Source organism: Glycine soja, chromosome 7 (assembly GCF_004193775.1).
Source record: "Glycine soja cultivar W05 chromosome 7, ASM419377v2, whole genome shotgun sequence".
Lineage (NCBI taxonomy): Eukaryota > Viridiplantae > Streptophyta > Magnoliopsida > Fabales > Fabaceae > Glycine > Glycine soja.
In genome coordinates this window covers 18,683,009-18,698,755 of record NC_041008.1, presented here as the reverse complement: position 1 = coordinate 18,698,755, position 15,747 = coordinate 18,683,009, and the positions used below count along the sequence as shown (strand labels likewise).

The 15,747-nt window shown below is 36.2% G+C and overlaps 2 protein-coding genes across 2 annotated transcripts; both read right to left on the bottom strand.

The window, feature by feature from the left end:
* Positions 1–4,234: 4,234 nt before the first annotated feature.
* On the bottom strand, positions 4,235–8,073 carry LOC114419093 (dnaJ protein ERDJ3A-like). The gene is made up of 7 exons (XM_028384694.1): positions 7,851–8,073; positions 7,207–7,262; positions 7,038–7,111; positions 6,354–6,874; positions 5,599–5,937; positions 5,120–5,473; positions 4,235–5,037 (listed from the first exon to the last, which is right to left on the bottom strand). The coding sequence occupies exons 1-7, from the start codon at positions 7,950–7,952 to the stop codon at positions 4,741–4,743; spliced, it is 1,743 nt and encodes a 580-aa protein (XP_028240495.1). The 5' UTR covers positions 7,953–8,073; the 3' UTR covers positions 4,235–4,740.
* Positions 8,074–15,233: 7,160 nt separating this feature from the next.
* Positions 15,234–15,560, bottom strand: LOC114420324 (heat stress transcription factor A-3-like). Its single transcript, XM_028386248.1, has one exon. The coding sequence runs from the start codon at positions 15,558–15,560 to the stop codon at positions 15,294–15,296; it is 267 nt and encodes an 88-aa protein (XP_028242049.1). The 3' UTR covers positions 15,234–15,293.
* Between the last annotated feature and the right edge of the window lie 187 nt (positions 15,561–15,747).

The window sequence follows — 15,747 nt, the reverse complement described above, 5'->3', positions numbered from 1 at the left end:
TCTTCATTCTCCATCCAAACACATTCATACTTTGAACCAAATCCCTTCCAATCAGCCCTCCATAAACTCGCCACTTTCTTTCTCCTTATCCATTCCATTTTCTGAATTTCATACAAGTAAACAAAAAAAAAGGCTTTGAAGATCTATCCTTAACCCTTGTGCAAATGGGCTTACATCAGAAGGACCCTTTAGAGCTCGACACAATTTGAAGAATGGAGCTTACAAGCCAGAAGATCTATCCTAGAAAGTCATTCTGAGGACTTGGAACTCCACACATTTAAAATTCTACTATAGCTAGGTCCATTATTGCAATGGGTGTCATACTCTTTTTCCTATCTCAATTTTTTATCCCTATAAAAATGTGAAAGGGTTTTTACCAAGGAGGTTTTAACGAGGCGCACTCTGGCAACCAACTATTAATCAAAATTTTCTTATCTCTATCTTTGATTACAAGCTAAACGCATTCGTATAACTTATTAACAGTTCCCTCCCAAGTACACTCCTCAACTAAGGTTGAACTTCGACGATTCATTAACATTTATCTCCTGATTCATTAGCAAATTATACTGCTTATGTTAAAAATTCTTTCATTTTGATTAAAAAGTAAACTTACACTTGCACAATTTACTTTTATCATTTTACCACCAAAGATTGTGTTGGTCAAATACAAAAACAGATAAGTCAATCGACTAAATAAAAAACATAGTAAGCAAACCAATTCTTCAAAGGGAAATTCCATTAATATTAAGTTGAAAAATGACAACAATGATTACAAAAGAGATACACAAAAAAGTTGTACTTGTAAACCTAAAGAACTCAATACCTATAGGCCTTACATGGTCTTCATCCTTAACCCCAACACCTTTAGTATGTAAGTCCTTCGTTGAGGTCATCAGCCTCTTTGGCATAGGGGCAGCATCCTCTAGAATGTTGTTAATCATCATCAACCCCCCATTGTAGACATCTTTGTTGATGTCAAACACACTTGGGTCAGAGACTTCACACAAGTGCATCACCTGCCAAAGGCAATGGTTGAAGCCCGCCTCATATGCATTATATACATCATCAAAAGTTTTTTGTTGAATCATCTCTTTATCAACAACAACCTCATTTTCTCCTTTTTAGCAATTGCCAAGGCTGACCGAAGCTTGGCAATCTCGCTATCCCAAGACCTAACCAAGGCCTCCGCATTAACACTGAGCTTCTCCAACCCGTTTGCCTCGATGGTCAGCACAAGCACTTGATCCTCCAAGTTCTTGTTATTCCCAGCCAACTTCATGTTAGCTTAAAGTGGCGAGTTCAAAGAGTCATCAACCTTCAATAGCTGGTCCTTCAAGGCATCACCATTCAAGGACCCCTGGAGATGCTAGGCCATAACCAAAGCCCTAGAAAGAAAGGCCCAGAATGTAGCCCAGTTGGCGACATCATCAGCCTTGGTTAGTACTTGCCAATCATGGTCAGAGATCATGGTCGGGTTGATGAAACAAACTGGCTAAAAATCCTTAACAAAAAACCTTGGTTGGTCAAGGCTGACAAGTTGGCCAAGGTCCCAGCACTGGTGCGATGGAATTTAAGCATTTGTTGCTTGAGTATTTTATCGCAAGAGTTACTATCCCGATGCTCCCAAATTGCTTTGGTGTTTGCAGTGACTCCTTTTTTTGTGTTGTTGCTTCGCCTTGGGATCTTTGTTAGGAGGAGGCACCACATCAGCTGAAATATCTCATGGCCTCGATGTTTGATTCAAAGGGGGATTCGGAGAAGGATCTCTATTGATGGAAATTCAGTTCCTACGAGCCAAGCGGAAGGCATTCATGTCGGCACCGACATGAGTCATGATTCCTACAAAATAACATAAGTGATAAATGCACAAGTTAGAGCGAGAAATTGGTGCACACTCGAAAAGAAACATAATAACCCTCAAGATCCTGGACAGGTTCCAAAGATTGCAAAAGTGACACTAGAAGCCGAGTAGGAAGTTTCCGAGGGAGTGTTTCAAGGAACTCGAGGTCTCGGCCTTCAGAAGCTCCTTTGGATACTTGTCGTATCGACGAAGGCATTGTTGTCAGTGGAAGGGAAACAAAGGGTTTCCCACCAAGTCATAGAAAAATTCTTCCCAATGACAGGCCATATTGTTATTGTAAAATAACCAATTTTAAAATTCTTGTAAGAAGAGGTGAAAGTGTAAAAGAGAAGACCCTTTGGTATCCAGATCAATGATATCCACCGAGTCTTGTCTTGTGGACGTCTACAAAAATAGTGCAAGAAGAGTCCATGCATTGCCAACACAAGGCTATACAAGGAGAGTGCATGGAACGTTTGCATGGTCGTCTACCCATTTGGATAAAGTTGCGTTGGAGGCATGTTTAAGATACAAAGCATGCCTGCTGTGAAATCACCAAACGGGACCTTTACATGCAAATCACAAAACAAGAAATCATATATGTAAAATAAATCTTTGTTCGTCCTTTCTCAGTTCATGAACACAAAATCCGCAGGTGGAGCAACATCCAACTTGACAATATAAAGTGTAACCAAACAGTACTTCGGTTCCATTATTGTACTAATCGACAACTAACTCAAAAGGTTGAGTAGATTTGACTCGTGGTTGTATTTGGAGAAGTAGGTACCTACCTTTCCATCAACCTAATTGTACTTGAGAAGCGTAATAGGGGGAGGTGAACACTTATCCTTCAGCATAGGGCACTTCTTAGGCCAAGGTGCAACTTTCATGGAAGTCCCCTTCTCGACAGCAGGCACCAGCACGGGAGCTACAATATTCTCACTCACCTTTTCTAACAAAAGGCTCAAAAATGCCAAAAAGTCACTAGACCCCTCAATGGCCAAATGGTCAATTGAACTTGAAAAATTTGACCCCAAGGAGTAAGAATCAAACAACACCTCAAAAACTTCGTTATTGTACCCATGAACCTCAGACTCATTATCAACCGACTCCCCTGACAATGAACCTTCGATCGAAACCATTATTACATACCTTAAAAAGAATTATTTTATAAGACTATCCAGCTCAGAACAAAGGAGTAAATATAAGCAGTGAATAAGGTGCCCCCCTATTTATAGAGTTAGGCCTGCCAAGAGGCCCAGCCAACAACCTCTCCCACTATTAGATCAAAATAAATCTACGAAGGGAGGAGATCATGAGATGTTCTAGTTCCCTACGCGAGAAGATGGAGAGACATGTGATTTAACTGTTACATCCACAATGTAACGGTTACATCATACCATTTAAAAAACATAACCATCGGAGAAGAAGATCCTAACTGCTCTAGCACAAAGAGTAAAGGCCTTCTTTTTGGTCGAGGCCAAAAAAGGGCTTGGAGGGCCAATATACGGGATAAGTATTCGATCAAGATGAGAGACACCTGATGCAATATACCCTATGAAGTCGAGTACCCTCTTAGCCATATACCCACATATTTCATACAACTCGTCTCGACCTTCCACATATACAAGTGATGAATACCATTCGACCATGATTATAGTCAATAAACATGCTTAAGGATAATTACTTGGTTAAAGGTACCTAAGCAAGATTAAGAGGCGTATTACCAAATTGGTAATCGGAACATGCATGCATATAGACCCAAGGCCTAGTAAGGTCAGTATATAAAAGAAAGAGCCCCCAGGTAAGTGGACTGATTCATTCTTGAGTATTCATTAGATGCAATCAATAGCTCTCAGTCGAATCCTTACTTGAGTCTTTCCCATGATGAACTAGAGGATTAAGAGAAAAATCTCTCATTCTAATAAAATGAATTAAGAGTCCCATGTAACAAATATGAAAAGAATTAAACATATGAAGGTTCAAATGACAATACTCTTTTTTATTTTATTTGAGAAGCCTAAAGATGAACTTGGGAGGAGAAGAAGGTGGAAACATATTATGTAAGCATACACAACTCAATATAACTATATTTTACTAGTTAAAAATCTATTTGATTATTAAGTAAACAAATTTTTTTAGTAAAAACATTTTTTTGTTTTTAACTCATTATCTTATAACTTTTTATATTTTCTTCTTTTTAATCTTTAATATATTTATCAATTTTTTCATTATTCTTTTTAAATAAATCATAATTTTTTTATTTTTTTTATTTTATATTTTTTATCTACTTTAACATTTAGTTTTGTCAGACACACAGACATTAGTTTTGTCAGACACACAGACATAATTTAGTAAGCTAATTTTTTCACCTCAACTAACTTTTTCAACTAGTTAAACAATAAATAACATTTTTTATTATTATTAACATAGGGCCCAAAACAGCAAAATTACATAACCGTGGGGTAGTAATAGCCTTAGCATCCAAACTAAGCAATTGCTTCAGCAAAATTACAAATGGCCCTTTTTAGGTGTATGAAGACAAAAGCACCAATATTTATCTTTTATATATATATATAAAAGCCTTTATATCATACTCTTTTTTCTTTTTTCAGTTTCTTCCTTACCAAAGAAGGTACATTATCATCTATTGTCTATTTTTTTTCTTTTCACTTTCCTTCCTAATCCAAATATACCACCAATGGCGAATTCACAATGGCAGTAAAAGCTAGATAAAACATCCTTGAGGAATTAGCATGGATCAATAATATCCTATGTGCCGTTATCTTAATTAGATCATTTGTACTCTTGATAGTATAAAAAAAAACAAAAGATTCTATGTATCTCTTGACTCTGTACATGAGCATGCAGCCATAACAGTCAAAACCCACTTTTATGACCTAATACTCTAGTACAGGCTTCCCCCGTGTTGCTTCTCTGAAGGGTACATCTCCACTGAGAACGGAGCTAATGAAATTCTCTATCTCCTCTATTGTCATTTCACCCATAAATATACTATACTTCCCTCTTCGAGGTTTGTAGGCAATCAACAAATTATTTGATGATTTATAACCTGTTTTGTCAAATGCCTTTAGAAATGATTTTTGCTTTGCAGCATCTAAGAGAGCATAGGAAATGGAGTCCCTAGAGCTGCTGGATCCCTGATTTGGTTGTCTTGACAAAGATTTTTGAGAAACCTGAAAATTTTGCACAATCACCCTTTGAGAAAAAGTTTACATAACCCCCTTAAACTAGTAAGTGAATGAAATGTACACTTACCAAAGAGAGGATTGATTCAAGCTTTTCTCTAGCTTTAGAAGAACTGAAGGCACCAATTATGCAGACTGGAGTTTTCTCACCACATAGAGCCTCGATGTTTGATTTAGAAAGTAATGGTACGCGTCCCTCGTCTGAGTCAGTTTGTGCCTCCTTGGCCTGACCTGATGATTCCTTTTTACTTACTTTTTCAAAACTATCAAGTATGTTACTAAGATCAAGAACTGCAGATTTTAAATCTTTCACAGATATCCCAGTTTTTAGAACACGCTTTTCTCCATTTGGTAGCCAACCTACAATAGCTGGAAGTGCATCAACTCCTAGCGTTTTTACTCTTGGATCAGAAACATCATGAACCTACAAATCATTCAAGATATACATTAAATCTTACCCTTTAAAACAAAGCATAAGACTTTCCTTATAGGTCCAAAGAAAGAAATTAACAGAGAAAAATGAGTTTCACATCCACTCCTTTTACATACCTCTGCATCAATGAAAGTAATGCGTTTGTGATACAAGCCACTAAGGACACGCCAAATTACAGGAGTGTCCTTCTTGGTGGAGAGAAGCAGCACCCTAGGCAACTTTCCAGTAGTGCTGAATTGATCAAGATGATTCAAGTCAGTTCGTTTTGAAAACCTTGGCAAATATTCTTGACAGAAAGCCTTCAAATTCTTAGCAGCCAAGTTTCCCCTATACTCCACCAAATAACCTTTTTCATTCTCCTTGTAAGAAAAAACAATAAGCCTTGGAGCTCTGCGTGGATATATGCTAAGCTCCTTACAGAATGAGACTTCCTTTTCACAGTTTATGCTTCCAACCTGTCACACAAAAGAGAGATATAAGCCATGCCAATTACAAAACAATCAACGAAAATGAATGGATTAGAATAGGATAAAATATGCTTTTAATTCATGTAAATATGGTTAAATTTGATTTTAGTTCACCAAAAAGCTTTTGTTTGTTTGTTTGTTTGTTGTCGTCCACATCAATTTTGTTTTAAAATACTCTATCACCACTTATTGATGACATGACATACATTTAAATATGTCATCATCCCAAAATGGTTATTGACACAGCATGCATCTAAACATGTCAAGTCAGCACTAAGTGGTGCTAAGGACGATTCTCAAAATTTTAAAAATTTATTAAGAACATCAACAACAAAAAATAAAGAACTAAAATCATATTTAGTCACATTTATAAATTTAAGCCAGTTAAGAAATTAAGTAAGAACCTTCAAAGCTCCCTGCAACGAACTTGCAACCTCCTCTATAGTGGATTCAAAGTATTGGATCTCCATCGATGAGGGCATATAAGATAACAAAAGCCAAGTCATCCCTGCATTCTCTATTTCTTTCTTGTAAATCTGTGAATTTACAGCTCTAAGACTTTTGGAAGAACTCTTGGACCCAGATTGAGACTTGGCTGAACTGCCAAAACCACCAAACTGACTCCCACCACCTCCACCACCGAAAAAACTGCCAAAAAGATCATCCAAGCCAAATCCAAAAGGATTGGAATCACCTGAGCCACGACCAAAGGAAAAGGAGAATGACTTAGATCCTCCCTGACCGCCCATACCTTGCCAGTCACCCCCTGGTTTGAAGTTAAAATGGCTTTGTCCAGGACCACCCCCTGTAAAAGTATATCCACCCTGACCTCCAGGATGGCCACCTTGAAATCCAGGGTTTCCTTTCTCATCTCCATACATGTCATAATTCTTTCTCTTCTCTTCATCGGATAAAATCTCATATGCTGTTAAAAGAAAGGAAAGGCACACATGAATATCCTTAAACAAGATAAAGGTAGAAAGTGCACAAAAACAATGTTATAATTGATTGTAGTATCAACTTTTGCTCCAATGAATATGAGCTCGTGTGTGTGTGTGAGGGAGAGAGAGAGCAACATTCTATAATACCATTATTGATCTGAGAAAACTTCTCTTGTGCACCCTTGGATTTGTTCTTGTCAGGGTGATACTGAAGAGATAGCCTGAAAAAATAAACATAAGTTAATAAAGAAATATCTGTTACCAGATTGAATCTACATGATGAAGTGTGACAAACAAGAATACCAAGCATACATACTTGTGAAAAGCCTTCTGAATTTCCCGCTGACTTGCATTTTTATCAACCCCAAGAACCTGAAAAATTGAAGAGCGTACACAATTAGTTCACCACCCTCTCAGAAAAAAACAAACAAATACATAAAAAAAAAAAAAAAAATCCTTTTTCTTTCTCCATCTTGATTCGTGATCACTAATCAGTGATAGCTTGAAGCGGATAAATAGCACCTTTTTCTCATTCAGGTTCTGAACTTACGCTCCAAGTAAAGACAAAAACTCGTAAATGAATAATCTTCAATTGAAGCACACAACACATTGCTTGATTCCATCAAGCCAAGAAAGAAAAACTAAACTTTGACAATGTGATTCACAAAAGTCAAAATCAGGTCAGCCAAAACCCTAATTTCGCAAATGAACCCCCAAATTTCTCAATTTTAAAAACAAAACACCAAACTGAGAGTTCAAATAAGCAACCAAAAATTAAGCTGGGTAACAAATTCCCGAGAATGTAATGCAATGCAATGCAACTAACCTAAACCCACCAATCAATACATTTGAAATCACACAAATTCAACACCTTTCTACCTTTCCCACCACAAATTCCCAAACCTCACACCAAATTGCACTAAAATAGAGAGGAAAAAAAAAAGACGAAACTTTTCAAACCTTGTAGGGGTCGATGGTTTTGGCTTGCAATAATTCGAAGCTTGCGAGGAAACAGAGCGAGGCCACGAAGATGACCCGTGTGGAGGGAAAACGGGTCTTCATATTGGGATCCGAATGTGTCGCCGGAAGGAATTTGAAACCGGAAATAGGAAGTTAGTTGTTTTTTTTTTTTTTTTGATGCAGAGGAACGTTAGTTTATCAGAGATAACCGTGACGGTGACGGAATGACGCATTTATACTTTGTGGAATAGAGTTCGCGGAAGAGAGTCCAGATGCTTCCAGGTTAAGGACGTGGCACTATGGTGTGTGACCACGCATGTTGGCCAATCAGATTTCAGAATTTCTGATTTGGTATGTCATCTACGTACGGATAATCGGCTATCAAAACCATAAATCTTATTCCCATTGACTATTGTATAGAAAAAAGGGGGAAAAAAAATCTTATTCCTAAAACATTTACAAAATCTACAAAATTAGATTAAATCGGGGCATTTGGACTTGGGCCACGTATAACTAGTTATCCACACTGCTTTTGGACAAGGGCATTGCTATTGACACTGCCTATGTGGGTGGCTTTGACTAATTTCCAAAAATATCCTTCCCCGTTGGAAGTATGATTCCTTGTATAATGTATAGCGGAATCATATTTATGTTATTACAACAAAAATATGATTCTGATGTAAACAATGTATAATAGATTCATATTTTCGTTGTACCATTATTTTCTCACCCTTAATATTATAATGAAAGCATAATTTTGTTGTATATTTTGTAATAATCATACTTTTATTGTATTCTTTGTTAACCATAGATCCCAACAAAATAAAACTAGAGAGAATATTGTATTTAAGTGTGTAGTAAAAAAGTTTTTTTTGTTTAGACTCTATGTATTTTTTGTTAGAATTTTTTTTCAAAAAAAAATATAATTATTATAAGTGATAAAATTCTCATTTCAAGTATTATAGTTATATATCCAGAATTCAAACCTAACTGTTAAGCTAGAACATCCTGGTGTTAGTTAATCCTCCAATTAATAATCTTTATAACTCATCTACTAAACTATTCCACTGCAAGTGGCTTTGTAGACCACTTTATTTACAAGAACCATCAAAATACTTATTGTAAAACAACCTACCATCCAATAAATAAATGACATGTAACCAAATGACATGTCTTCTAATATTAGGGATCAAAATAATAATATCTCCACTCACCACTATATACAAAAATAAGCTAACACTTCTAAAAAAATACAAAATTCCTCCTTAATAATATTTCCCAATAATTGATGTTGATAATTTTCTTAATTAGATGTCAACATGGAAACACTCTTTGGGTGGAACATGCACAACTTTTTCTTTTTCTGACCAACCTTAGAAAAATTTAATCTCGTCACAAACGGAAATAATTGTGTACTCCTTTGCCTAATACAAATTAATCATATCCATTATTACTATTCATAGAAACCATTATCAAATAACAAAGAATGACACATAAATATGTTAATCCTTACTACATTTCAACACCATCACTTTCCACATCATATTATACAAATTACTAGGCTTCTTAAAATAAACCAGACTCACCAAAACAAGATGTAGAACAAATATATCTCATTTTCATACTTCCACCAAGTCTCCACTACTTCCAGGCACAACAACGACTTCTCCAACTTCCATCTTTGACTCCGTTCGAAACATTCCTCTACCGCTTACACCATGTATTACAAATGCATTTGGTACCTTCTTCATCGAAGTTGAATGACAACTCTTGTCTTCTACAACGATAAACCCTAACTACAATTAGTTTCATATCTAATAGGATACAAAGCCATTAGTTTCACCAGTAAGGACAAATCTGTCATTATCGTGCATCATATTAAATTTGGTCAAAACAGGTTGCAGGTAGCAAATCCTAACCCTTCATTTTTTATCCACAAAATTTAATGGTCACTATTTATGTTTTTACCACGGTGGTCCATGTAGACAACTTGACCACCTTAGATCTCGTCTACTAAAAGAAACCATGATTATATTTTCCTTAATTTAAATGAGTGTTGCAGAGGCAACACCACTAAAGAGGATCCAATTGCCAATATGAGTCAGCCCATCACTGTTTTAGAAATGGACCAAAACCAAAGAAAGCAAGAGAGAAAGAAAAAGCAATCCGAGTTGGCAGAAAAGGGGCTAAATGGAGCAGCGCTTATGACGACGCCCATGGGTCCCAATTGTTAGCCTCCACACTCCCATTTTTGTTCTCTGCTCAAACGCTCTCTCTCTCAGACACAAACACAGACACTTTCTATAATAAGTAAAAAATAAAGGGTCAATTAGTTAGTAATTAGATAAGATTAGTAGTTAGTTATGATTAGTATTTTATTAGATAAGATCGAGAATTTATGATTAGAATTTTATCTTAAACAATTAGATAAGATTAGGAAGTTATGATTAGGATTTTATTTTAAATAATTAGATAAGATTAGGATTTTATCTTAAAACAATTAGATAAGATTAGGAAGTAAGAATATAAAATATTAACATGCAAAAAATAAATTTTAGTTTGTTTTCTCTTACGCTGTGTGAGTAAGAGTGAGTGAAGTTACATTAGAAATTTATTTCTAACTATAACAATTAGTAGGTGACGATTGTGACAACAAAAGAGCTTGAGACACTCATGGATTCTTATGAGAAGATCATCTTTGATCTTCAAGAATCAATGCAAAATTCGTTCGCAATGATGCAGAAATCTATCGAGGGACTGATGGTTTCGATTGCAACCCAACATAAGGGACCTAAAATCACAACTGAGGATGAAAATCATAGTGAGACTCATGAACCCATTGTCTCAGTGGTGGATAGGGCGCAAATCCCTTTCCCCTCTTTTGATGGTTCTCATTATCGAGAATGGAAGGCAAAATTCAAACAATTTTTGAATTGGAAGGAACACCGGAAGAGCAACGAAGTCGTTTGTTACTATTGTCCATGGATGGTAAAGCTTTTGCTTGGCAAAGGCATTACATGCAGAATGTCAATAGCAAACACAAGACGTGGCAGCAGATTTTGCAAGACGCAGACAGTCGATTTGACACTGGTGCATTCGACGACCCAGTGGCAGAACTTGCAAGATTGAAGCAAGAAGATTCCTTGATTGAGTATCTTGAGAGGTTTCACACACTTTTGGCTCGTATTGCTATATCAGAAGAGTTGACATTGAACTTTTTTCTCTCTGGTTTGACTGTCGAATTGGAGAAATCTGTCAGGGTTCATAGACCTTCCTCAATTCAGGAAGATGTCAAAATAACCAGACTTCAAGATGAGGTTCTTCACGAGATGACCAAGAAATTTTCTCCAACGAAACTGATTCAAGCATATTCATAGGCCAAGTATTCAAGAAACTAATCTGTTACATCACAATAGCATAGAACGATTCCAATTACAACTTTGCATTAGCAACATACTCAAAACCCAACACATCTAACCGATTCTAAGGTATCTATTGCCAACAATAATCCAGGAAGCAGGTTAGTGACAGGATTGCTAGAGGGTTGTGTTGATTCTGTGGTGACAAATGGGATTGAGATCATAAGCAAAAATATAAGGTGTGGGGAAAGTTAAATGTTATTTTCTCCTTGCAAGATCAAGAGATTGTTGACATGCAATTCGAATCTGATGAGGATCACGACAATGATTTCATAAAGTGCAGTTTAGATATAGTCAAGGATGCAGATGTTTGTATTTCCCTTAATGCTCTACAAGGTGTGGTTGGTGGTAGCACACTGCAAATGCAAGGCATGATTAAGAAACAAGTTGTGCCATTCTTGATGGACACCGGAAGCACACACAATTTTATCAGTGCAAATTGGGTAAAAACATTAGGTCTCAAATCTCAAAAATACTTAAGGTTTTCCAGTCACGGTTGCATCAGATAAGCAACTTGTGATAACCAAGAAGTGTAGTCAAGTGCAATGGAAATTTCATGATCTTGTATTTTTCGTTGACTTCCTGGTTTTGCCGAGTAGTACTTTTGGGGTGATCCTAGGAATGCAATGGTTTAGGACACTAGGGGAAATAAGTTGGAATTGTGCTCATTTAACCATGAAATTTGAACATCAAGGGAAGATGGTTTGCTTAAAGAGTGAGCAAGCATCAATAGATATGAGTGAACTTACTGGCAAGCTGAAGACAACACAATGTCAAGCTATGTTGCTTGCTATAAGAGGACTATATTGCTATAGTGATTCTTCAGCTGTTGATTTTCAACGCCTAACTCAAAGTCAGCAATCTGAGTTGGATGCTCTGTTAGAAACTTATCAACAATTGTTCAAAGAACCTACCACTCTACCTCCCAAAAGAAGATATGATCATAAGATTTCATTGCTCAATGATAAACCATTTTGCTTGAAACCTTATCGATACCCGCATGCACAAAAAGAAGAAATTGAGAGGCAGTTGAAATCATTACTTAGCACTGGATTTAATAGAGAAAGTGCTAGTTGCTATGCATCTCCACTAGTACTAGTTAAGAAGAAAGATGGTTCTTGGAGGTGTTGCACAAATCTTCAAAAATTGAATGCTCTAACAGTCAAAAATAAGTTTCCCATGCCATCAATTGAAGACTTATTAGATGAACTTCATGGTGCATGTTACTTTTCCAAGTTGGACCTCCGGAGTGGTTGTAACCAAGTTCGAATGGTAGAAAAAGACATTCACAAGACAACCTTTCGAACGCATAATAGTCACTATGAATGGGTGGTTTTGCCTTTTGGGCTAACCAATGCGCCAGCTACATTCCAGAACTTGGTGAATGACATTTTTAAAGAATATCTCAGGAAGTTTATCCTTGTATTTTTTATGATAGTCTGGTATATACAAAAACTTGGTCAAAGCACATTCAATGCTTAAGTACAACATTACAACTCCTCCAAGACAATAGCCTAGTTCTCAATCCCAAAAAATATAGTTTTGGGAAGACAAAAATAGATTATTTGGGCCATTTGATCTCGGTTAATGGGGTGCAGCCAGATGAAGATAAAATAGTGGCAATAAAACGCTGGCCTAGGCCAACAACAGTTAAAGAACTCAGGGGCTTCCTTGGGTTATTAGGATATTACAGGAGATTTATCAGAAATTATGGGAAGATAGCTCAACCTTTGACACAATTGCTTCAAAAAGATACTGACTTCAAGTGGAATGGGGACATAGAAAAGGCATTGTCTACACTAAAGGGAGCCTTGCTCTCAACTCCGGTACTCATAAAAAGCATGCAGAAAATAAATAAAAATTATGACTAAATAGGCAATTTAGTCCCTGACATTGTACCCCTTTTGTATATTAGTCCCTAACTTAATGTTAAATCCAAAATAGTCCCTATCTTTACATAAGTTTTGCAAAATAGTCCTTGTTGTTAAATTCCCAAGTGACGTCGTTAGTGAGGTGCATTGGTGGCAATTCAGTGTCACGTAGACTGTCCAACGTGGAATTGAAGTCTGCTTCTCTAAATCTTCTCTCACGCAAGTTTGCTTCTTCTTCTTCCACAAAAAAATTAGGGTTTATGAAGCTGTTGTTCTCTCACGCTGAGTTGCTTCTTCTTCTTCTTTGCTCACGCTTAGTTGCTTCTTCTTCTCTCGTCTGTAAAGGTTCTACCCTTTGCTTCTTCTTGTTCATTTGATTTCTCCATGTCTGCAAGTGGCAGTTGTTGTGCATTTTCTGGTAGTTTCATTCGGCAAAGCCACCATGGAAGACGTGCAGCTTTGAAGGGAACCATGTGTCCCAAAATGAAGTACAACATCAACTTTGAAGATTTTCTCAACAAAGGAATAATATGTTGCAAATCCATGATGAGGGCTTGCAGATTTGGAGAAAATGAAGCATCAACTGTAGATTTGAAGATTTCCTTTCATTAATAGGAAACCTTGTTTCCCTGCCTATTCTCTACTGTTTGAGACTTCTCTGTTTCTCTAGATATTTGGTTGGTAAATAATGAGGTTTAAGATAAGACTTCAAAAATACTCATATCCAGATCAAAATAAGCATAAATTCATAACCTTAATAGAATTTAGATATTGCACTTTTCTGTAAAAGACTATGAATTATGCTTTGAAACAATAGAATTCTCCACCAGACATTACTTGCAAGTCATTTCTCCTTTGAGTAAATGTCAAATGAAAAATACATTTAAGAAATTATATTCTAATTCATTGAAATTAACTTCATAGTAGATACAGAGAAAATATAAATTGCAAGTCATTTCTCCTTTGAGTAAATGTCAAATGAAAAATACATTTAAGAAATTATATTCTAATTCATTGAAATTGACTTCATAATAGATACAAAGAAAATATAAAGAAAATTTTATTACAGTACCAAAACACTAATATGATATGAAGTTTCACAAATTCTTTAAATCTTAACATATTTAAATTAAGAATTTGGTTCATAACTACTAGCATGAACAACTATACAACTAATCTAAAAGAATGAAACCTGGTGATTAGTGAATGAGCACCAGTTACAAATCAATTTATTCAATAATTGGACCCCTGGGAACTAAACACAACATAATATGTGCAGAAGCAGATGAAGCCCGATGCATCCATATTCTTATTTATATTATCTTTCTTTTTCATAAGTGTTGAATCATCAATTGGGATACTTTCTGTCACTTGCTATGAGTTAAATAGTTAATATCCCATATGTCTGTCATCCCAGAGCTTGAATCAACACCACTAACATCAAAGTTGAAGTGTCGTTGAGAATCAATGGAGCAGAAAAATAAATTTTGGTTTAGACACACCAGAGTTCAAGTCATTAGAGGAGCAGATGAAACTGTGTTGGAATTTGTAATCTGTGAATCCAAAACAAGCTTTACACAAACAAATGGAAATTATCAAAATGATAACAATATATAAGTTCTGGCAGCATACAAAATGCCACACAAAAACATAGAACACTACTTGCTGAGGATGCAATCCACTCCCTACTTATAGTAGACACTCAAAGAGACATTCTTTCTGCCGCCAATTCTAGTGCTACAATCCACATAGAACAATATCTGAACCATATTCTTATCCATATTCTTATCACACAGCTCCATCAATAGTCATAGGGGCTAACATAGAAAAGTCCACAACATGGAAGTTCACTTTTAACAAGAGACAAATAAGAAAGCAAAAAAAAAAAAATCACAAATAACAAATGGCTCACTATTGTACCTGCTTAAACACATACAATCATTCCAAAGTTAGATACATAATACATTATCTTAAGCATCAAGAGAAACTTAGGATACACTTAAAAAAAAGTTCATTCCCATTTGACAAAACAATGTCTCAAATCAAATAACTACACATGGTTGATCTTCATCATATCAAACTAGTTACAAACTTACAATAGAAACATAAAAAATAAAAATAAAAATACATAAAGTACCCACATAGGTATTTAACTAGCGAACAAAACTGGAGAAATTGTTATGCTTGAAATTCTTTGGCAAGACGTGTCTTGCAAACAGGGTAGGATTCCACACCACGAAGCTAACAGTGCTGGAGCCCCAGGACATGATCAGATCCAGCGACGGATCGTTGACGAGGTCGAAAGTCTTGGACAGGAACGCCGGAACCGGGTTCCCTTGCAAGCATTCAAGTGGGTGCGGAAAACTATTTAACTTGTCAAAATTAGCAGTTAACTGGGAAGAAGATGAAGACAAGTTCATGGTTGAGAATGCTTGAAAGGAAGACGGAGGTATGAGTTTATGATCACTTTCTTGTTTTGTGTTTTATAAAGGATGAGAAGGTGGTGGCACCGACCAAATTGAGATTGTGTTCCTGGAAACTAGGGCTAGAAATGGGAGCCAAAGGGTGCCAAATCCCCACATCCAAGTACAAAACCGGCTCCGAATA

Coding starts and splice junctions, on each gene's coding strand:
- LOC114419093 (XM_028384694.1), bottom strand. CDS start 7,952: ATGAAGACCCGTTTTCCCTCCACACGGGTCATCTTCGTGGCCTCGCTC. Junction 5,474..5,598: donor TTACTTTCATTGATGCAGAG/GTATGTAAAAGG, acceptor AATGATTTGTAG/GTTCATGATGTTTCTGATCC. Junction 5,038..5,119: donor TTGAATCAATCCTCTCTTTG/GTAAGTGTACAT, acceptor CAAAATTTTCAG/GTTTCTCAAAAATCTTTGTC.
- LOC114420324 (XM_028386248.1), bottom strand. CDS start 15,560: ATGAACTTGTCTTCATCTTCTTCCCAGTTAACTGCTAATTTTGACAAG.